At 45.3% G+C, this 18184-nt stretch overlaps 4 protein-coding genes across 5 annotated transcripts; 3 read left to right on the top strand and 1 right to left on the bottom strand.

Annotated features, from left to right (window-relative positions):
- Positions 1-22: 22 nt before the first annotated feature.
- On the bottom strand, positions 23-4651 carry ints14 (integrator complex subunit 14). Its single transcript, XM_053885315.1, has 12 exons — positions 4465-4651; positions 4134-4383; positions 3809-3916; positions 3559-3714; positions 2616-2734; positions 2398-2540; positions 1632-1724; positions 1319-1463; positions 1065-1198; positions 842-960; positions 428-493; positions 23-365 (listed from the first exon to the last, which is right to left on the bottom strand). The coding sequence occupies exons 2-12, from the start codon at positions 4353-4355 to the stop codon at positions 132-134; spliced, it is 1539 nt and encodes a 512-aa protein (XP_053741290.1). The 5' UTR covers positions 4356-4383; positions 4465-4651; the 3' UTR covers positions 23-131.
- Positions 4652-4755: 104 nt separating this feature from the next.
- LOC128770629 (sodium/potassium/calcium exchanger 2-like) lies at positions 4756-7548 on the top strand. The gene is made up of 6 exons (XM_053885316.1): positions 4756-4803; positions 5192-5959; positions 6025-6237; positions 6314-6403; positions 6703-6869; positions 7234-7548. The coding sequence occupies exons 2-6, from the start codon at positions 5198-5200 to the stop codon at positions 7475-7477; spliced, it is 1476 nt and encodes a 491-aa protein (XP_053741291.1). The 5' UTR covers positions 4756-4803; positions 5192-5197; the 3' UTR covers positions 7478-7548.
- A 433-nt stretch (positions 7549-7981) lies between these two features.
- On the top strand, positions 7982-14186 carry LOC128770620 (sodium/potassium/calcium exchanger 1-like). 2 transcript variants are annotated; one of them, XM_053885289.1, is made up of 10 exons: positions 7982-8178; positions 8245-9366; positions 10236-10292; positions 10355-10463; positions 10826-10888; positions 12402-12529; positions 12643-12858; positions 12914-13003; positions 13381-13547; positions 13615-14186. In XM_053885289.1, the coding sequence occupies exons 2-10, from the start codon at positions 8356-8358 to the stop codon at positions 13862-13864; spliced, it is 2091 nt and encodes a 696-aa protein (XP_053741264.1). In that variant the 5' UTR covers positions 7982-8178; positions 8245-8355; the 3' UTR covers positions 13865-14186. The 2 variants fall into 2 exon arrangements, with proteins under 2 accessions (XP_053741264.1, XP_053741265.1); XM_053885290.1 differs by having other exon boundaries at positions 7985-8178; positions 12402-12484.
- A 1437-nt stretch (positions 14187-15623) lies between these two features.
- LOC128771095 (tubulin alpha-1A chain-like) lies at positions 15624-18105 on the top strand. The gene is made up of 4 exons (XM_053886234.1): positions 15624-15789; positions 16476-16698; positions 16774-16922; positions 17009-18105. Exons 1-4 carry the CDS (start codon positions 15787-15789, stop codon positions 17987-17989), a joined length of 1356 nt encoding a protein of 451 aa, XP_053742209.1. The 5' UTR covers positions 15624-15786; the 3' UTR covers positions 17990-18105.
- Positions 18106-18184: the final 79 nt, after the last annotated feature.

The raw sequence follows: 18184 nt of genomic DNA, 5'->3' as shown, positions 1-18184 counted from the left end.
TTCACTTCTTTCCATTGCAGCAAATATTGTTTATTTTTTAAGAAACTTAAAATGGGCCCTTTTGCTTAAAAAAAAAAACAAAACCTAGAAGAGTATAAAAAGTCGTACATGCAGCAGCATCAGTCCACGTCTCAGCTTGAGAAGTCTGTGTGCATGGGGACAATGTTGTGGTCAAAGGCCACGTACTGGGAATCTCCAGTGCTGGCCAGTTTGAGTTGCTTCGCGGCATGGGAGAGCTGGAAGGCGGCATCAGGATGTGCCGAGTCAGGCAGGAGTGTGCACTCTCTCTCCAGGAGTTCAGCTACACCTTTGAGAAGATCCCAGAAACCAAAGGCCAAGGCTGCCTTCCGTAGGCGGTTCAGCTCCTGGGGGAGCAGAAGCCACAGTTGAGCATTCTGACACAACTGTTCTGAAGCGGGAAACTTACCTTGTAGAAAGTCTGCGTCTTGTCTGGCAGTTTGCGTGCATTTCTCAGGATCTTCTGGACATCAGTCTGATGAGAGAATGTAGCATCAAAACGACACACTTTTGTGCATCTGCCAAAACATTATGACCACCAAAACGACAGCTCTTGTGGGGCGTCATTTATCGAAGGAGGTACAGTCATCGGCGTACACAACCAGAAACACCACAGCTTCCTGCTTCTTCCTGTGTCTGTGAAGCAGCAAACTAAACCATTTTCATGCCAGATTTTGTCGTCGGTAGTGAAGCGTCCACCACCTCTGCTAGTTTTAATGCTGGAAACAGGCAGCTGGAGCAGCATGGAAGTATCTAGGTTCCCTAGGTGGGGTGGCGGGGGACGTCACGCAACAAAAAAGTCAATACAAAACAGGTACTATACCTGGAGGCCGCTGGCTTTGATCCAGACGGTGACATTCTGAGCGTAGCTGCGTTTGACCTGGGGCTGCAGAGGGAAGGGGCTTTTGCTGTCATCCTCCCCGTAGGGATTCTCCGCTGACTCTGAGAGACCACAAATGGCAGAAGAGTTCAGCGGGGTGGTTCTGGCCTATTGTCTTTGAGACCTGAGACAGTTAAAACACAGTGTTGAATGGGTTGAAGGGCACCTGAGATCGGACCCAAGTGTGTGATCTTGCCAAGCCACGGCAGAGGATCTGGACCGGGCTCGAACACGGACAACATCAAGTTTGATTTCTTTTTGCTGTCAGCCTGGGAGTACAGCATGCCGAACCACTCCGGGCTGAGGGAGGGAGACAAACAACAATGTTGTTACACAGAATTATTCAGCCAGGTTTGAGCCCATACACTGTGTAGGAGGCTGAGCCCACAAGCCCTTTTACAAGCCTGATGAGCCTCTCACCCGAGCTGAACCAGCGCCACCATTCCCTCCACTTTCAGGCTGCCATGCAGAAGAACACAAAAGTTCGGGCTTTTCCCCGCCATTTGACTGGCAGACGCTTCCTCCTCCAGCTCGTCAGTGACGCCTGCGCCGACCTCATCCACCTCTGACACAAGCGTGGAAATCACACGCATCAATGAAATGTGGAGGGGGACATCTAGTGGTGAGCTTGCATATTGCAGCGGACAGGATGTATCGTTGGTAAACCCGCTTCTGACGGATCAACACGGATAAAATGGAAGCGAAAAAGATAGTCATTCATGACAAGACAAACCTTTGTTCACAGCGATGGGCAGGACCAGGTGTCGAGATATTACGGGAGGACTGGAGATGTCGCCAATTTCAATGAAGCCCATTATTTCTAGATCTGGAAAAAAGATCTTTTTCAGGTGAAGCATGAAAATATGAAGAGATGTTTTGTTTACAGGAACAAGACAAATACATAGAGTGGGAGTGGCTGAGGTTCACATAGGCAGGTCACATGGTCACATTGGATAAGAGCTTATTTTATATACAGACAGAAGGATTCATGCTTGAGAGGGGTGAAAATGTAGGTGGATATAATGAATAAATACATTGGTGACATAATAAACATGACTGCTACAAATGTTTGACTGCTGTTGAATATAATAATTAATTAATTTAAAGAAATTATTGAATAATAATCAGAAAATGTTTTTGCATTTTTTTTTTACTTTTCTGACAACTACAAGCAGATTTAATTACATGATTAAATAACATTTATTGCACCTCAAATTGTAAAAAAAAAAAAAATGTAATAGTAACAAAATGCCACGTGTTTCTTTACTTTAAGGGTTTCCTGTTTGACATGACAGTCGTAAATGTGGAAGCTTCGGAAATGTAACTGGTGTTCCTCATCACATTCTCTCTTGCATGCTGTGCCTTGAATGTACTTTGCTTTCACCAGATGAGATGAAGTTTGCTCAAGAATTTTTCCACATACATATGAAATACAAATATCATCACTTCATATTTTCCTGCAGTAAAGGGGCTGTCACATTATATATTTACTCTGGTACCTGAGTTAACTGTTCGGGCCAAAGGCTCCACCTCCTCATCCACCACCACTGGCTCAGGTCGAGGAAACACCTGTACATCAGACGTCAAGTTCCCACAGTGCAAGACAGCGTGGAACGGAGTGTACGCTCGGTCAATCAGCCTCCTAGAGGAATAAGAGATTACAATGACGACCACAGCTGTTTTCCGTCAACACGTTTCTGGCAAGAAGAAACGTTACCCGAACATGGCCTGCACACTCTGCATGCAGAGGGGTCCTTCTGTGGTGAAGATCTGTCCGTCCCCTCCGCTGAGACACAAAAGCTCTTCCAAGTTGTCCATCGCGCCGCTCACTTGCAGCTTCAAAGACATATTTTAAAACATGTTACAAATGGAACTAATTTCTACATATAAAGTCATGCACATGCAAATTTTGTAGGCAATGGCTACTGAAAAAAATATATCCTGTTCCAGACGGCCGTTCGAGAAGCGATTTGTTCGAAATCTGAATCGATTTTTCCCATTACAATGAATGGAAAAAGAAACAATGCGTTCCAAGCCTTAAAATAGGCTTTTGTAGGAGTGAATGTAGAGTGTCTGCTGCAGGTGCGCTGTTCCTCTATGTGTGTGGCCGCTGCATGTGGGAGGGGTTGCCGAGTGAGTGACGTCTCTCCAGAAGTGAAGAGGTGCCCGGTGCGTGTCCAGCTCTGAATGTGCGCTTCTGTGCAGTTTGGCTGTGACAAAGTCATAAACCAAGTAACGCTCTGTCCCAGACTCGCCTCATCCCTGTCCCAGCTCCACCCCACAACAGGACATCAAACCCTGGAGTGTGCGCTCCAGCCTCGGAGGTGTGGAGAGCGAGCACCTCCCCTGTGGCACTCTACCACGGTCCAGTGTGGAGACAGGAAAGGTTTTACACCTCAATATGAAGAAAAAACAGTCAGTAAATGTAGCTAACGGGACACGTCTGCATATAGAGGCTGCGTTATACACAATAACAAAGCACGTTGTGGGTCAGCTGATCATTCTGCGCACATTATGTTTTTTCTGGCTTTTTTCGGGGGTGTTCGAGTTGTGGATTTTCGTTCGAAATCAGAAGCAAAAAAAATCTCAATTTTTGTTCGAATACCGAGGTACCACTGTATGTTATTGAGAGCCTTTTAAATGGCCACTAGATTTGCTACCTCCTCTGCATTGGCGACACACAAGATGAACATCTTTGTTGGGAAGGGAAAGGGAAGAGGGAACTTCTTGTCTTCGGCCCGGTGCTTCAATGTTTGGAGGGAATGACGCAGAGATCCCTTCCCAATACCCAGAGAGCCGTCAGTAACCAGCACCACCTGCAGGGAGGAACGGTGAAGAACACAAACAACTGGATTGTAAAGACAGACAGGAAAATAAAAAGCCAATTTTAGACCGACAGACAAGCAATACCTGACAGGGACAGGCACTTCCCCATTCTTGCTGGACAACACTGCTGACTCCATTAAGAGCAGACTCCACACAAGTCTTGTCATAATCCTCGAGGTTGCTGAGCGCTTCCTGCAGTAGATGTGAAAAAACAATTTGTAAAAAAAAAAAAAAAATCAAAATCAATACTAAATTACTGGAACAGTTTACACATCAAACTAGCATGACATAAAGTGAAGTAAGTATGTAAACAACTTAGATGTTCCATATGAACCTTTTATGGATTCATGGATGAAAATGCGAACGAGTTTGTCTTCAGAATCAGGATGCCAGCAAAAACATTCCTGACCTGCAAGGCGTTGTAATCTCGAGTAAAAGGCACCAGGAGCTCCCAGAGAGACGAGAAAGCCATGAGTGCTGTGAACTCCAGTTTGTAGTTTGACGCCATGTGTTCAAATAGCATGTTCAGTCCATGCACTGCCAGGTTCTTCCTCTGGAACTCCTCGCTGTTGTCCTGTGACACCGGCCGGGTCATGGACAAGGAGACGTCCATCAGCACCACCGTGGGCATGGTTCCCTGCTCACCGGTGCTCCCAGCACTGCGTACAGGATGCGGAATTCACTTCAGAATAGAAAGCTCTCTGTTTATAAAAAAGATGAATATGAGGTCCGACACCAACCTGCAGAAGATGAACGGACAGGTTCGAGCTGTACTTTCGGCTGGTACTGAGAACGAATGGGCGAAATTTAAACCGCTACTGCATCCAAATGCAGCAATATATAACAACACCTAGAGTGAAATGTAATATATTTGAGAAGAAGTTCTTCTGAACACAACCCGGTTCACGAATGCAATGTGTTGTGTACCACAGGTTTTGTCCGGGTGGACAACGTTAGCCGTACATTAGTTCCTCCTCGGTGTAATGACGTCACACCCAAAGCATTCCAACAGAACTAAGTGATGTTGGAAGGCCATTGTTGACGAGAGTGGACTCACGTTCAACTTCAACACTGTAACGGTAAAAGTAGTGGCATTTTTTAGAAACTTTCCGCTAAATGTTCTTGTCGCAGGCATCAGTCATGACGGAGGAGTTACTCACTGAGTCTCATGTTTGAACTGAATGTCACCGAGAACTGGTTTGGATAAGTGACTGCAGCGTATTTCTCACTTTAACCATAGCGATTTGAACTTGTATTATGTTCTTTTTAAATGGTCTTTTCTTGCTGCTGTTTTAATGATAGAGTGCTTCATACGTTGTGATTTCATACCTACATTTTCAGTTCACCACCTTCTTGAAAAGGCTGTTGACAAATATAGTTAAACTGATTTTGAAGTAGAAATGAACAAAATAATCCGATGTTTTCCTTGAATTTCCATCGCTGTCATTTGGATCCTACTCACTGCAGCAAAGGATGAAGCATCTCCAACCAAGGCGTGTGTCAGTTCTGCTCTGTGTTCTCCTCTGCGCTCTTCACCGACTGACCTCCAGTACCAAACTGAATGGGTCTTTAATTGAGAGCCAGATTTGTTCTGGTTGCGAAGAGGATTTTGAGGAGGTCACTGCAAAGACCTGGCACATGGAGGAAAATGATGTGGACACAGGTGCTGAGGCTCCTGTCAGAGCTCCATATCCTGCGGATGTGTTTTCTGTGGAGGAGCGCAGGCGTGGCTGGGTGCTGCTGCATGTGATGGGGATGCTCTACATGTTTGTCTCCCTGGCATTTGTGAGCCATGAATTCTTCATCCCTGCGCTGGGTGTGGTCACTGAGAAACTGTCCATATCTGATGACGTGGCTGGAGCTACCGTCATGGCAGCTGGAAGATCTGCCCCGAAGCTTTTCACCTCACTCATCGCGGTCTTTATCAATAAGGGCGTCGTGGGCTTCGGCAAGGTTGTCGGGTCTTCGGTCTACAACATCCTGTTCATAGTCGGAGTGTGCGGTTTGTTGTCGCACAACCCGCCTCGCCTGGCGTGGTGGCCAATGATGAGAGACATGACCTTCTTTACACTCAACCTCATTTTACTCCTCCTCTTCTTTTTGGATAATGTCATAGTGTGGTGGGAGAGTTTGCTTCTGGTTCTCAGCTACATCTCATATTTGGTCTCTATGAAGTGCAACAGTCAAATAGAGCAGGCTTTGAGATGCAAAGCAGGTCCTCTGGAACGTTTACAGGTGAGTTGCAACATCATCTTTCAAGTGGTTGCCCCGTCTTGAGTTTCATTTTTTGTGTGTGTCAGAATAATATTGTTGCAGAATTTGAAGGAGAATTGCAAAATACTGGCATGATTGATGAGAAAAAGACTGTCTGCAATCATGAAGAAAAAGAGGAGAGAAAGGAGGAGTGGCTTTCTTTAAAGTGGCCAGGGACACCTCGTAAACAGGTCATCTACCTTTTGCTCCTACCTGTGAGCTTCCCTTTATGGCTGACCGTCCCCGATGTCCATAGTCAGGTGAGGACCTGCACTTTTACTGGGGACCATTGGAATCATCTGCATGTCACTGACGCTCACTGACTTTGTTCCACAGAAATCAAGAAAGTTCTTTGCTGCCACCTTCCTGGGCTCCATTATTTGGATCACTGTCTTCTCCTACTTCCTGGTCTGGTGGTCTCACACGGTCAGTCCACTCACCACCGAGGCCCAGCAGATCAATATAAGTATATGATAGCATCTGTTATGGCCCATTCCTCAAAATCCCTCCGCTGTAAATAAGCTGTTTACGCTGCCATTCATTCTCTACCTGGTTAGAAAGGTCACCACTTGCTAAGAAAGAACCAGAACTCGCCGTTTTGGTGTCGGAAATGTGCTGAAACACATTCTTTATTGAAACTAAATTTCAACATAATTTCAAATTGCCTTTTCTTTTCCATTTCTGCTGCCCTTCTGGTCTTTGTGACCCACGCACTGGTGTGGAAGGTGGGTGAGACTTTCGCCATCCCACCAGAGATCATGGCTCTGACCGTCCTGGCTCTTGGGACGTCAGTTCCTGATGTTGTCACCAGTGTGATCGTGGCCCGTCGAGGCTGTGGAGACATGGTCGTGTCCGGCTCTGTCGGCAATAACATCTTCAATGTCGCAGTGGGGTCAGTATCTCTGTTCGAAGACACACACCAGCGCTACAACACACTCACCAGACCTGTTTACTGATGAGTAGTAATGGGTTCTAGTTCAGTAGGTGGCGCTCTTGGTTTAAAAATGGAGTGATGTTTCATTGAAATAGTTGTTAAATGCCCAGGATGATACAGTATACAGTGCCACCTACTGGCCCCTAAAAATTGGTGTATGAGTTAAAAATACTTGCAAGTTAAACATTGAAAAGTAGTAGATCGTTCACTGAGAAAGTGAATGAATAAATGGATGGTGTTTTATCAAGCACGTTTCCTTAACTGACCTGCTGGAAATTGGCGTTTAATACTTACTTCAGGTACTTCTTTGTCTCCTCTACAGTCTTCCTCTTCCATGTCTGCTCTACTCTGCCTCTCATGGACTCACACCAGCGACCGTCAGCACTGCTGGACTCTTGTGCGCTGTTGCGTTACTCATCCTTGTGCTTGTGTTGTTCGTTGCCGCTGTCCTGTGCTGTAAATGGAAGTTGTGTAAGCCACTAGGGGCCATTCTGCTTCTGCTGTACTTGATGTTTGTTGGGATCTGTGTGGCTCTGGACTACGAGGTCATTGCCTGTCCACTTTAATCTCAGGCAGAAATTGTTATCGAACATTTGGTGATGCTCTCACCGCTGATCTTTATTGTAAATAATGAATGTAGTGGCTTGTTTTGTACAAAATTAAGTTTATGAATATAAAAAGAAATAATAAAAAATATGTATTTATTTTCTTTCTTTATTCTCTTTTCTATATGTAATAAAATGTAATATAAAATTATAATATATTATAATTATATAGATTTTTGTGATAAAAATGATACAAAAATATTTATTATGTATATAATAATAAAAATAAAAAATATGTATATTTTCTCATATTCACAAACTTAGTTATATATATATATACATATATATATACATATATGTATACACATATATATGTATATATACACATATACATATATATATTGTTTCCCTTCAATTTTGTAAATATGGTTCATAATAATAATCACATCTTCTGTTGTTTTTTTTACTAAATGAGAATTTTAACTCATTTTAGGGGGCCATTTATTTCCCCTGGTCTGAGTTTCATGAGTCTATTCAAATATGTCTGCAGAAGCGTTGAGGTGAGAGTGAGACAATGGCCATAATCCTCTTAGCTCACCTGAGGTATTAGGTATTATGCTGATCCATTGTGAAGATGCTGCGTCCGACTAAACCCACTCAACATTGCAAACACTTTTGGGCTTTTGTTTCTGCCAGGAATCTGCTTTCTGCGCTCTGTGGTGGTGAGTGTGTCATGTTATTCATGTTCAAACATGCTTGTAACGTTGTTTTTGTTTGCTTGCTTTAAGGAAAAACCAGGATGTGAGATGCGTCGCCAACTCCTGGTGTTAGACTCAGTCGCCCCGTGGTCTGTTCGGGGGAAGCGCTGGACCGTGTTCTCACCATAATCAACTTTGAAGATGTATTGTGCCAGACGAAAGCGACTGCAGCTGAGCAGGGTTCTGTTCCTCCTCTCCGGAGTCTTCCTCTGCACCCTCTATCAGCTGACGATCAGCGCCAGGCTCTACTCTGTTCCACGGATCGTAGACGACTTTGGAGATGGTTCTGCTGGAGGACTACTGGAGGATGAAACGGTGGAGACTCATGGGTTTGAGGAACTTGGAAAACAAGATCTGGAGCCTTCATATGAGAGCACACCTGAAAGTGCTGTTGTCCTCGTGCCAGAGAGAACCACTGCAGCTCCCGAGTCCACCACCACCACCAACAGGACTACTGTGCGGTGCATCTTCGTGGCCCCCCAGCCTCCACAGGTGACCCCCTCTCCAGCCCCTGCGCCCCCACACACAAGCCCCACGCCAGCGACTCCTCCAGAAGCTCCTCATGTTAAAGGAGAGTACCCTGAAGATATCTTCTCCATCGATGACCGCCGTCGAGGCTGGGTGGTCCTTCACATCGTGGGGATGGTCTACATGTTTGTGTCTTTGGCAATAGTCTGTGATGAGTTCTTTGTACCTGCGTTGGGTGTCATCACACGCAAGCTGGCCATCTCAGATGATGTTGCAGGAGCCACATTCATGGCAGCAGGAGGTTCTGCTCCAGAGCTTTTCACCTCCTTGATCGGGGTGTTCATCGCCCACAGCAACGTGGGCATCGGCACAATCGTCGGCTCTGCCGTCTTCAACATTTTGTTCGTGATCGGCATGTGCGCTTTGTTTTCCCGAGAGGTGCTACAACTCACCTGGTGGCCTTTGTTCCGGGACGTGTCCTTCTACATCCTGGACCTGATTCTGCTCATCATCTTCTTCCTGGATAACGTTATAATGTGGTGGGAGAGCGTGGTCCTGGTGGCCAGCTACAGCATGTACGTGGTGTTCATGAAGTTCAACGTGCAAATAGAGCACATCTTCAAAGCTCAGCTACATAAGCACAAGAACATCGTCAGGATCGTCGCCGTGGATGAACCGGAACACGTGAGTTTGACATTAAATGCACCTGAAAATCTGACAGTGTTGTTTCTCTGAATAATATTAGATTGTCTGAGGATCATGTCATATATGTGCTACGTGAGAGCTCAGTTTAAGCTGATCAGCAGCAAGCTAATCCCTGCAGGAGACGCCACAATGTTCAAACTAGTGTGTCAACTTGTGTGTAACGGTGAGTGTTGGGTGTCAGTTACAGTCTTTTGTACTTTTGTTCTTTTGTCCAAATTGTCATATGTCAATGTTTATTGAAGAGTAGTTATATGGGTGTCACTTTCCACTGTAACACTGAAGTTTTATTAGTAATGCAAATAAATATAATTACAATACAAGTTAAAGTTACACTGCAAGTAGGCCTTGACATCAAAAGTTCAGAATTTCTCAAGAAGATATCCAAATAAAAATGAAAATTAAAGCCAGCATGCAAAAGTATCTCAAAAGAAAATGCATGATGCAAAATCTTACTGTATCATAAAATAGTATTCATTATGATTATTATTTAAATTTAGCATAAACAAAAATAATTCGGGTAAAAATAAATAGGAACATTCATTCATTCAGAAAATCAGTTTTGTTTTTCTCTCTCAGCAGATGGCGCTCTTGGATTAAAAATGTTCAAAACCGAAGGTTTTAGGACAGACAGTGCCATCTAGTGGTGTCTGAAAATTAGACAACTGTTTCATGAAACCTCATCATCCCATCGCTACTCGCTTGCAGTCATTTAAACTAAAACTTGCTTTTTCTTGGAAAAAAAATCTGTCAATAATTCAACTGCAGTACGCACCAATGCTTTCCTCGGTTTACATTGCACTAAACTTCACTTTCATCGTAACCACAATATTATGCATTGTTGCTCACAGACAGAGGAGGGAGATGAAGTGGACCATCCGGCTCCAGAGGACAAGAACCGACTGAAGGTAAATGTCTGATGAAATGAAAAGATGTTTGATTGAGTTGTTGCTTCTTCCCACTTTTGTAGCTGAAGCCGTCTCTTCAGAGAGGAGGAAGCTCCGCCTCCTTACACAACAGTACGATGAGAAACACCATCTTCCAACTGATGATCCACACTTTGGATCCACTGGGGGAGGGTGAGTACCTTCTCTCATGAACTAGTATATTAAGAAGTACTTCCAAAAGTTGAGTTCAAACACTTAGCAAGGCAACTGAGAACAACAGATGGTGCAGAATGTGGTCTATAGTCCAAAGTGGCAGCGAGGGTCATCCCATTTTGGGTTTCATGTTTATGTTCATTGTGAATGGTCCAAGGATGGACCCCAGTGGCCCACCGTTTCTAAGTGTCACCAGTTTTAACCTCCATATACTATGAACTTTAGACGATCAGAGGCCGGTCTCCACTCGGACCTGGGAATGTCTCACTTGTGTTGATGGAATCTTCCTTTTCAGTGAATGAAAGAAATGATACTCACAATTTGTTTTCTCGTGTTTGTAGGTAAATTCAAGGACAAAGCTCAGACGCTGAACAATGTGGCTCGACGGGCGACTGAGAGCAAAGGTAGCCTGAACTGCTAATGTAACTTATTGTGAAATTGGGTGGCGTCAAAGTTACTTAAATACTGTTTTTTTTTACAGCATTTATTTACAAACTTGATTTGAACACTTTCTGGTGACATCACAGACTATTTTAGCAGGCACTCTGGTTTCCTCCCCCGGTCCAAACACATGCTCGAATAGAGGAGACGGTCTTGAGTTCTTGGTGAAGCACAAACCCTGTCCCGTCGTCCATCAAACTCATCTAAAGATAGATTATTGCAGTGGCGGAATGTGCATTTTTCACCTGGCCTTCAGTCAAGTCCTACACTCTCCCACCTACTCCACACCATATGTGTATATAAAAAAAAAAAAAAAAAAACGGAACGTAGCCATTCATGTTTTGTCTCTCACTGAATTGGTGACAGCAAAAAAAAGCACTTTTTAATCATGAGAAGTAAACCTATCTCCAAACAGCAGCGGTCCGTCTCCTCATATGTCCGACCGGAATCCATGTTTTGGGTTCCGCAAGCAACGGACTTCAGTCATTATATGGTGTTTCTTATGTGTTCGAGATCACCTCATGGATGTGTCCACTTCATTTTAATACGTTTGGTCACGTGAGATGTCACTTAGGTGGCGGAACCCCTGTTGTAGACACAGTCTCAGTTTCGTATCAGCTGTTAAAGGTGAACAAAATAAACATCTCAAACGTTTTCACTCACAAAGCGCTAAGCCTGCGGTAGCTGCTTGATTGGAAGTGAAGAACTTTCTCCGCCTGGTGATCTCGCAGATGTAGACGCTGGGGAAATGCAGGGGTGGAGAACATCTGTGGTTTCATTGCGCAGAAGCTAGTTTGCCCATAAAAGACTGTATATGTTTAAGCCACAGGGTTCAGAGAAAAGAGCAGCAGTTAGTCCAAAAATGACGGTATGAGTATCCAATCACAGGTCACGTAAGGTGAGGCCAGCTAGAAGGCCTCGCTGTTCCCATCTTGTGATCTGATTGGCTATGGCACCTATCCATCATCTATATGTGTCTGTTCACTCTGAGGGCTCCAGCGCCTGCACTGCTGCTGCTGAAGGCCTTGGACATGACGACACTAGCTAGCTGAATTCTGATTGGATGAAAACCGTAACCTAGAAAGACAACACTGGGATATACATGAGTATGATTATTATATTTACTATTTATAATGTATTTTGAGGAAATACATTAAAAATGAAATTCACTTTAGTCATAAATATGCTCATGATTTCTGGTTATGTGAGAAGGTCTTGCTGGACCTGATGGCCCGCCACTGGATTATAAACTCCACTAGCTAACCTTAGCTACTAGCTACCACGGCAGTAAATGAGTTGAAGTCAAATAAATGTTAGACTTTTGCAAAAGTTACAGCTTAAGTCCAGAGATTTATGAATGACAAACAAATTCAAAGTTTCATCAGTTTTATTTATACATGAAAATTCATTTAAATTCTCATTTCCCGGGTTGCCGGAAAAACAGAAGGGGAACAATGATCTAAAACTGTGTTGCAGACAGTGGGAAGAGTGATGAACCAGCGAAAGAGCGGGATGGAGAAGAAACCTCAGAGCAGCAGGATCAGTCGGAGGACAAGAAGGTACTCCCCAAAAAGCCCAGAAGTCAGTCTTTGATACCTGTCTATGTAAGCGTCACGGCTCAGAGCTCCAACTGTGTCTGCGGGCAGCTTTTCATCTCTGCTCTTGTTGCTCTTTCGCCCAAAATTGCTCTGACTGATCTCCTGCCTGGACACTCCAGGAGGACGAACCTGCCGAAGAGGACGAGTCGGATGACAGCGATGAAGACATCAGCGAGGAGTCGAGTGATGAATCCACTGATGAAGAAGAGGATGAGAATGAAGAAGAACCCCTCTCTCTGGAATGGCCCGACTCTCCGCGCAAACAAGTCACCTACCTCTTCCTGCTTCCCATTGTCTTCCCTCTCTGGCTCACCATTCCAGATGTTCGCAAAAAGGTGAGACTCATATTTGAGAGCAAACACAATATCACAATATTTTTTTCCCCCTCAGAAATCCAGAAAATTCTTTGTGTTGACTTTCCTGGGCTCCATCATTTGGATCGCAGTCTTCTCCTACCTCATGGTCTGGTGGGCTCACCAGGTCTGCAGTTTTCATTTTTACGATATATTGTTCGAATTATCTGCCTGTCTGTTAGCCAAATAACAAAAGAATGGGTTTCAACAAAAATTTCTGGAGAGGTTTCTAACAGACAAGGAGCAGACAACCATCTGGATCCACAGATCTTTTGAAGGTTTCGTCCCTTAACTTTCTTCCAGTGTTGTGCAAGCGAGGTCCACTGTGCTCCTACCATGACTTTTCTAATTTAAAAAAAATCCTATTTTCTTAAAGATGAACTGCTTGAGAGATAATGTTTAGATGAAAGGTTTACTTGCATTATTCTTTCAGTTTTCCTCATTGTATTCCCTCTGAACAACTCCCAACAACACGATGCCTAAACTCCCCTCCGTCTCTCACAGGTGGGTGAGACGATTGGAATCTCCGAGGAGATCATGGGGTTGACCATTCTGGCTGCGGGTACTTCCATCCCAGATCTCATCACCAGTGTGATTGTGGCACGCAAAGGTCTGGGTGACATGGCTGTTTCCAGCTCAGTGGGCAGCAACATCTTCGACATCACAGTGGGGTGAGCAAGAGTCACGGCTGGATATTGTGTGGGAAAAACCTCACCATTTCGTCTGCTCTCCTCAAAGGCTTCCTGTTCCCTGGCTCATGTTCTCGGGCGTCCACGGTCTGGTTCCCATCGCAGTCAGCAGCAACGGCCTCTTCTGTGCCATTGTGCTCCTCTTCCTGATGCTGCTCTTCGTCATCATCTCCATCGCTTCTTGCAAGTGGAAGATGAACAAGGTCCTGGGCTTCACCATGTTCCTGCTCTACTTTATCTTCCTGGTGCTCAGCGTGATGCTGGAGGACCGCATCATTGTCTGTCCAGTCTCCATCTGAGCCTGGCGCGAGTGTCTGGACTGCTAGTTGCTGCTAGTTATAGTGTCACTGACTGTGACCCTCCGTTTCTGGAAAGTTGTGGGACAATGGAGTTTAGGAACCAGAAGGACATTTGTTACACAAACAGCAATACTGGTCAAGTTGGCTGCAGGATACTACCAACATAGTTGTTCTTCCTGTAGAGTCCCAGAAGTGTCAGTTTGAAATGTAAGAATTATTGCTGAAATTGTAAATGAAAAGAATGCAGAAATATTGAAGGAAATACAGTTCAAATGAAACCAGGAAATGTATATTTAATTATTAATATATATATATATATATATATATATATATATATATATATATATATATATATATATATATATATATATATATATATATGTATATGTATATAAGGGAAGTTGATTGAGGAGTAAAGGAATAATTTGTTTTATTGTTTATCCTCCACATTAGTTTATTAATGAATTGAACTGGGGGTCTTACTGGAAAAACATTTTACCTTTTATATTTATGTCCCTCATATGCAGCTTAAAATATATTTTGCATTTTTACTACATAGTCCAGCAGTAATGACACTCCTGTAATTCCTGTAGTTAAATTTAATTTTAATGAGAAGCCACAAATAATTACATGGTTATGATCATGTTAAAGTTGAAACAATTTAGTATGTTTTAAACTGTGACATTTAAATCGTAGATCAGGTCACTTCAAGTTTTCAAATGTGTTACTTGAAAATAAGAGTTTGTATTGGAAAGTGTTGCAACGGGTGTAAATGAATTTCTATGAAACAAACCAAAGATATATTGGAAATCTACAGTATTTGCTGTCCAGAGCAAAGATGAAGGATCGGTGTCTTCATTGTCTCAAAAGAACAGTCGCCATACTTATGCTTTGTGCTGTCACAAAGGTGACTGGCGGGGGAGTTTTTGGAAGAAAGGACACCTTGTGTTGGGAGCCTTCTGAAAACGGAGCTCCATATCCATCCTAGAATAAAGACGTCTTCCCAAAGTATAAGCCCCGCAACTCTTCTTTTCTCCGAACCCCACATCCACAATTGACGTTTATATTTGTTCACCTTCCGTTTTCAATGATCAGCTCACTCTGCAGCGCTGACCCACCATGGATTGTGTTTTCTCATCTCACCGCTGGCGTGGACAGACGGCAGATGTCTTATCTCCTTGCATTATATCCATTAGACTCATTGCAGATGAGTCATGTGGCTCTGAAAGTGAATCAATAGAGGATGTTTCACATCAATTATGTAGAGTCAGTGCAGGCCATCTGGATGGATGGAGGGGGGGAGGACGACAAACCTGGATTGAGATCTTTCAGTGACTTGGCTGTCTCTATTCTCGAGCTGAATTGTTGCATTAAAGCAACTCGCATGTTTAATGTGACTTTCACATGAAAAACATGTCTTGTTTTATTTAAAAAAAAAACTGCCTGGGAACTATGGCTGCTGCCTCCTAGTAACAGTAGACAGACCTGACCTTCCTGATCAGACCACTCCGGCCAAACATTTTTTACTGTGAAATAAGGAGAACTTTTCTCCAGGAGGACAGATGACGTGTTTATAACGGACAGTCTAGTCTCCGGAGACTGGGCCTGTCTGCTCCCTCATCCGGATGACGCAGCACTTTCCTCGCGGAGGAGACGTGCTTGGTGCGGAGCAGAATGCTGGGTGTGGTGACTGACAGCGGCTTCCAGCCAATAGAAAGCTGTGGCGGGATTTAACGGTCACAATGACACGGCGTTGACCAATAGCGTCTTCGGGGCACCCGGCGAAGAGGCTGCGCCCTATAAATAGTGCTGGGCGGTGTGCGGCGACATTTCCTCTTACTTCGACACAGGAACGTCGGACTGTAAGACTCTGCATCCCGAGGCTTGTTTGACCATCAACCGGGACTCAAACTCAAGAGAAAATGGTGTGTATTTTTCACTGACTTATACTGGTGGCTCTTGCTTCTGCAATGCAGGGCAACTTGCTGTGATGAGTGAAGATGTTTTCTTGCTGGTGTTGTCGTTAAATACTCAAAAAGCTGCGTTTTTTTTCACGATGGTTTTAGCAGTTTGCCCATGGCGGAACTATTAGATGTTAAATGGCGAACAAACGGGGCTGTGAAGAACCGTTTTGTGCACTGAATGGAAAACAAGAGCTTCCTTATAGTTCTCGAATTTCTTAGCGCAGTTTTGGGCGTCACTTTTAGGAGAAAATATCTCAGTTGGACGTTTAATATTCTGGAAACGGGCGTCGCTGCCTCGCTGCACCTGCTCTGCTCCTCCACACTCGCGCGCGCACAAAGCCCGCTTTCTTCCTCCCTCAGAAGTTGATGGGGCTTTTGACGCATGCTCACCATGGCCTCGTCTTCTCTCAAAGGTCGCCGATGAACATTCTATTTTCGAAATTATTTCATGTTTGAGCGCGTTGCCGGGGGAACAAGGCGGGGCGGCGCATGACCCCACATCTGCTCTGTAACCGCATGCGTGATGACGTCACAGGGCAGCATCGCTACAGCGCGCTTCAACGTGTAACTGCATGGAAAAACGCAAAAAGAAAAATCTGTTTCACCATCAAACTAAATAAGTGACCTGTCTTCCCTCCCCCCCTTAGCGTGAGTGCATCTCCATACACGTGGGCCAGGCTGGTGTCCAGATCGGAAATGCCTGCTGGGAACTCTACTGCCTGGAGCATGGAATCCAGCCGGATGGGCAGATGCCGAGCGACAAGACCATCGGAGGGGGAGATGATTCCTTCAACACTTTCTTCAGCGAAACTGGCGCTGGAAAACACGTGCCCAGAGCTGTGTTTGTGGATTTGGAGCCCACCGTCATCGGTAAATATTGACCCTCGTGGAGAAGAAGCTTAAACTTGACAGAATGAAACAGATGCATGTGGCTTTTCCTCGTAGATGAGGTCCGCACCGGAACGTATCGGCAGCTGTTTCACCCGGAGCAGCTGATCACCGGGAAAGAAGACGCTGCTAACAACTACGCCCGTGGCCACTACACCATCGGCAAAGAAATCATTGACCTGGTGCTGGACAGGATCCGCAAACTGGTGAGTGACATCCGATTCTTTTGGCCAGTTGGACTCATATTTTCTGTTTATCAACAATACAACAACCTGCTCCTCCTTGTGGGCAGGCTGACCAGTGCACAGGTCTCCAGGGATTCCTGGTCTTCCACAGCTTCGGAGGTGGCACCGGCTCTGGTTTCACCTCCCTGCTGATGGAACGTCTGTCTGTGGACTACGGGAAGAAGTCCAAGCTGGAGTTCTCCATCTACCCGGCGCCCCAGGTGTCCACAGCCGTGGTGGAACCCTACAACTCCATCCTGACCACCCACACCACCCTGGAGCACTCGGACTGTGCCTTCATGGTGGACAACGAGGCCATCTACGACATCTGCCGCAGGAACCTGGACATCGAGCGTCCCACTTACACCAACCTGAACAGGCTGATCGGCCAGATCGTGTCGTCCATCACCGCCTCCCTCCGCTTCGATGGTGCTCTCAATGTTGACCTGACAGAGTTCCAGACCAACCTGGTGCCCTACCCTCGTATCCACTTCCCTCTGGCCACCTACGCCCCGGTCATCTCCGCGGAGAAGGCCTACCACGAGCAGCTCTCCGTGTCTGAGATCACCAACGCCTGCTTTGAGCCGGCCAATCAGATGGTGAAGTGCGACCCTCGCCACGGAAAGTACATGGCCTGCTGCCTCTTGTACCGTGGCGACGTGGTGCCCAAAGATGTCAACGCCGCCATCGCCACCATCAAGACCAAGCGCACCATCCAGTTTGTGGACTGGTGCCCGACTGGTTTCAAAGTGGGCATCAACTACCAGCCGCCCACTGTGGTCCCCGGTGGAGACCTGGCCAAGGTGCAGAGGGCAGTGTGCATGCTGAGCAACACCACTGCTATCGCCGAGGCCTGGGCTCGGCTTGACCACAAGTTTGACCTGATGTACGCCAAGCGCGCCTTTGTCCACTGGTACGTCGGCGAGGGCATGGAGGAGGGGGAGTTCTCCGAGGCCAGAGAGGACATGGCTGCACTGGAGAAGGATTACGAGGAGGTGGGCGTGGATTCTATGGATGGTGAAGGAGATGAGGAAGCAGAGGAATATTGAGTTTGTGTCTCGGTTCGGCCCTAAGTGTTGTATCAAATGCATTCCAGTTTCACTGCCAAGTGATAGTTCTGATGTTGTTTGGCCGAAGGATCTTTGAATAAAAGTTCAACACCTCACTCTTTTTGGACTTGTCATTGTCTCCAACTAACATTGAAAATAGCTACTAATACTGCTAATAATAATAATAACTAGTGC

The sequence above is a fragment of the Synchiropus splendidus genome, chromosome 14, assembly GCF_027744825.2.
Source record: "Synchiropus splendidus isolate RoL2022-P1 chromosome 14, RoL_Sspl_1.0, whole genome shotgun sequence".
Taxonomy (NCBI): Eukaryota; Metazoa; Chordata; class Actinopteri; order Syngnathiformes; family Callionymidae; genus Synchiropus; species Synchiropus splendidus.
Note: the sequence above shows the minus strand (reverse complement) of the source record. Positions and strands in the feature narration are given on the sequence as shown.

Bases quoted from the DNA above. Each gene is read 5' to 3' on its own strand.
- ints14 (XM_053885315.1), bottom strand. From the start codon at position 4,355: ATGCCCACGGTGGTGCTGATGGACGTCTCCTTGTCCATGACCCGGCCG. The intron at 3,917-4,133 runs GTCAGGAATGTT...CATCTACTGCAG, and splicing joins GAGATTACAACGCCTTGCAG to GAAGCGCTCAGCAACCTCGA. The intron at 494-841 runs GTATAGTACCTG...TTCTCTCATCAG, and splicing joins TCAAAGCCAGCGGCCTCCAG to ACTGATGTCCAGAAGATCCT.
- LOC128770629 (XM_053885316.1), top strand. From the start codon at position 5,198: ATGAAGCATCTCCAACCAAGGCGTGTGTCAGTTCTGCTCTGTGTTCTC. The intron at 5,960-6,024 runs GTGAGTTGCAAC...TGTGTGTGTCAG, and splicing joins GTCCTCTGGAACGTTTACAG to AATAATATTGTTGCAGAATT. The intron at 6,870-7,233 runs GTCAGTATCTCT...TCTCCTCTACAG, and splicing joins ATCTTCAATGTCGCAGTGGG to TCTTCCTCTTCCATGTCTGC.
- LOC128770620 (XM_053885289.1), top strand. From the start codon at position 8,356: ATGTATTGTGCCAGACGAAAGCGACTGCAGCTGAGCAGGGTTCTGTTC. The intron at 9,367-10,235 runs GTGAGTTTGACA...TGTTGCTCACAG, and splicing joins CCGTGGATGAACCGGAACAC to ACAGAGGAGGGAGATGAAGT. The intron at 12,530-12,642 runs GTAAGCGTCACG...TGGACACTCCAG, and splicing joins AGTCTTTGATACCTGTCTAT to GAGGACGAACCTGCCGAAGA.
- LOC128771095 (XM_053886234.1), top strand. The intron at 16,699-16,773 runs GTAAATATTGAC...TTTTCCTCGTAG, and splicing joins TTTGGAGCCCACCGTCATCG to ATGAGGTCCGCACCGGAACG. The intron at 16,923-17,008 runs GTGAGTGACATC...CCTTGTGGGCAG, and splicing joins TGGACAGGATCCGCAAACTG to GCTGACCAGTGCACAGGTCT.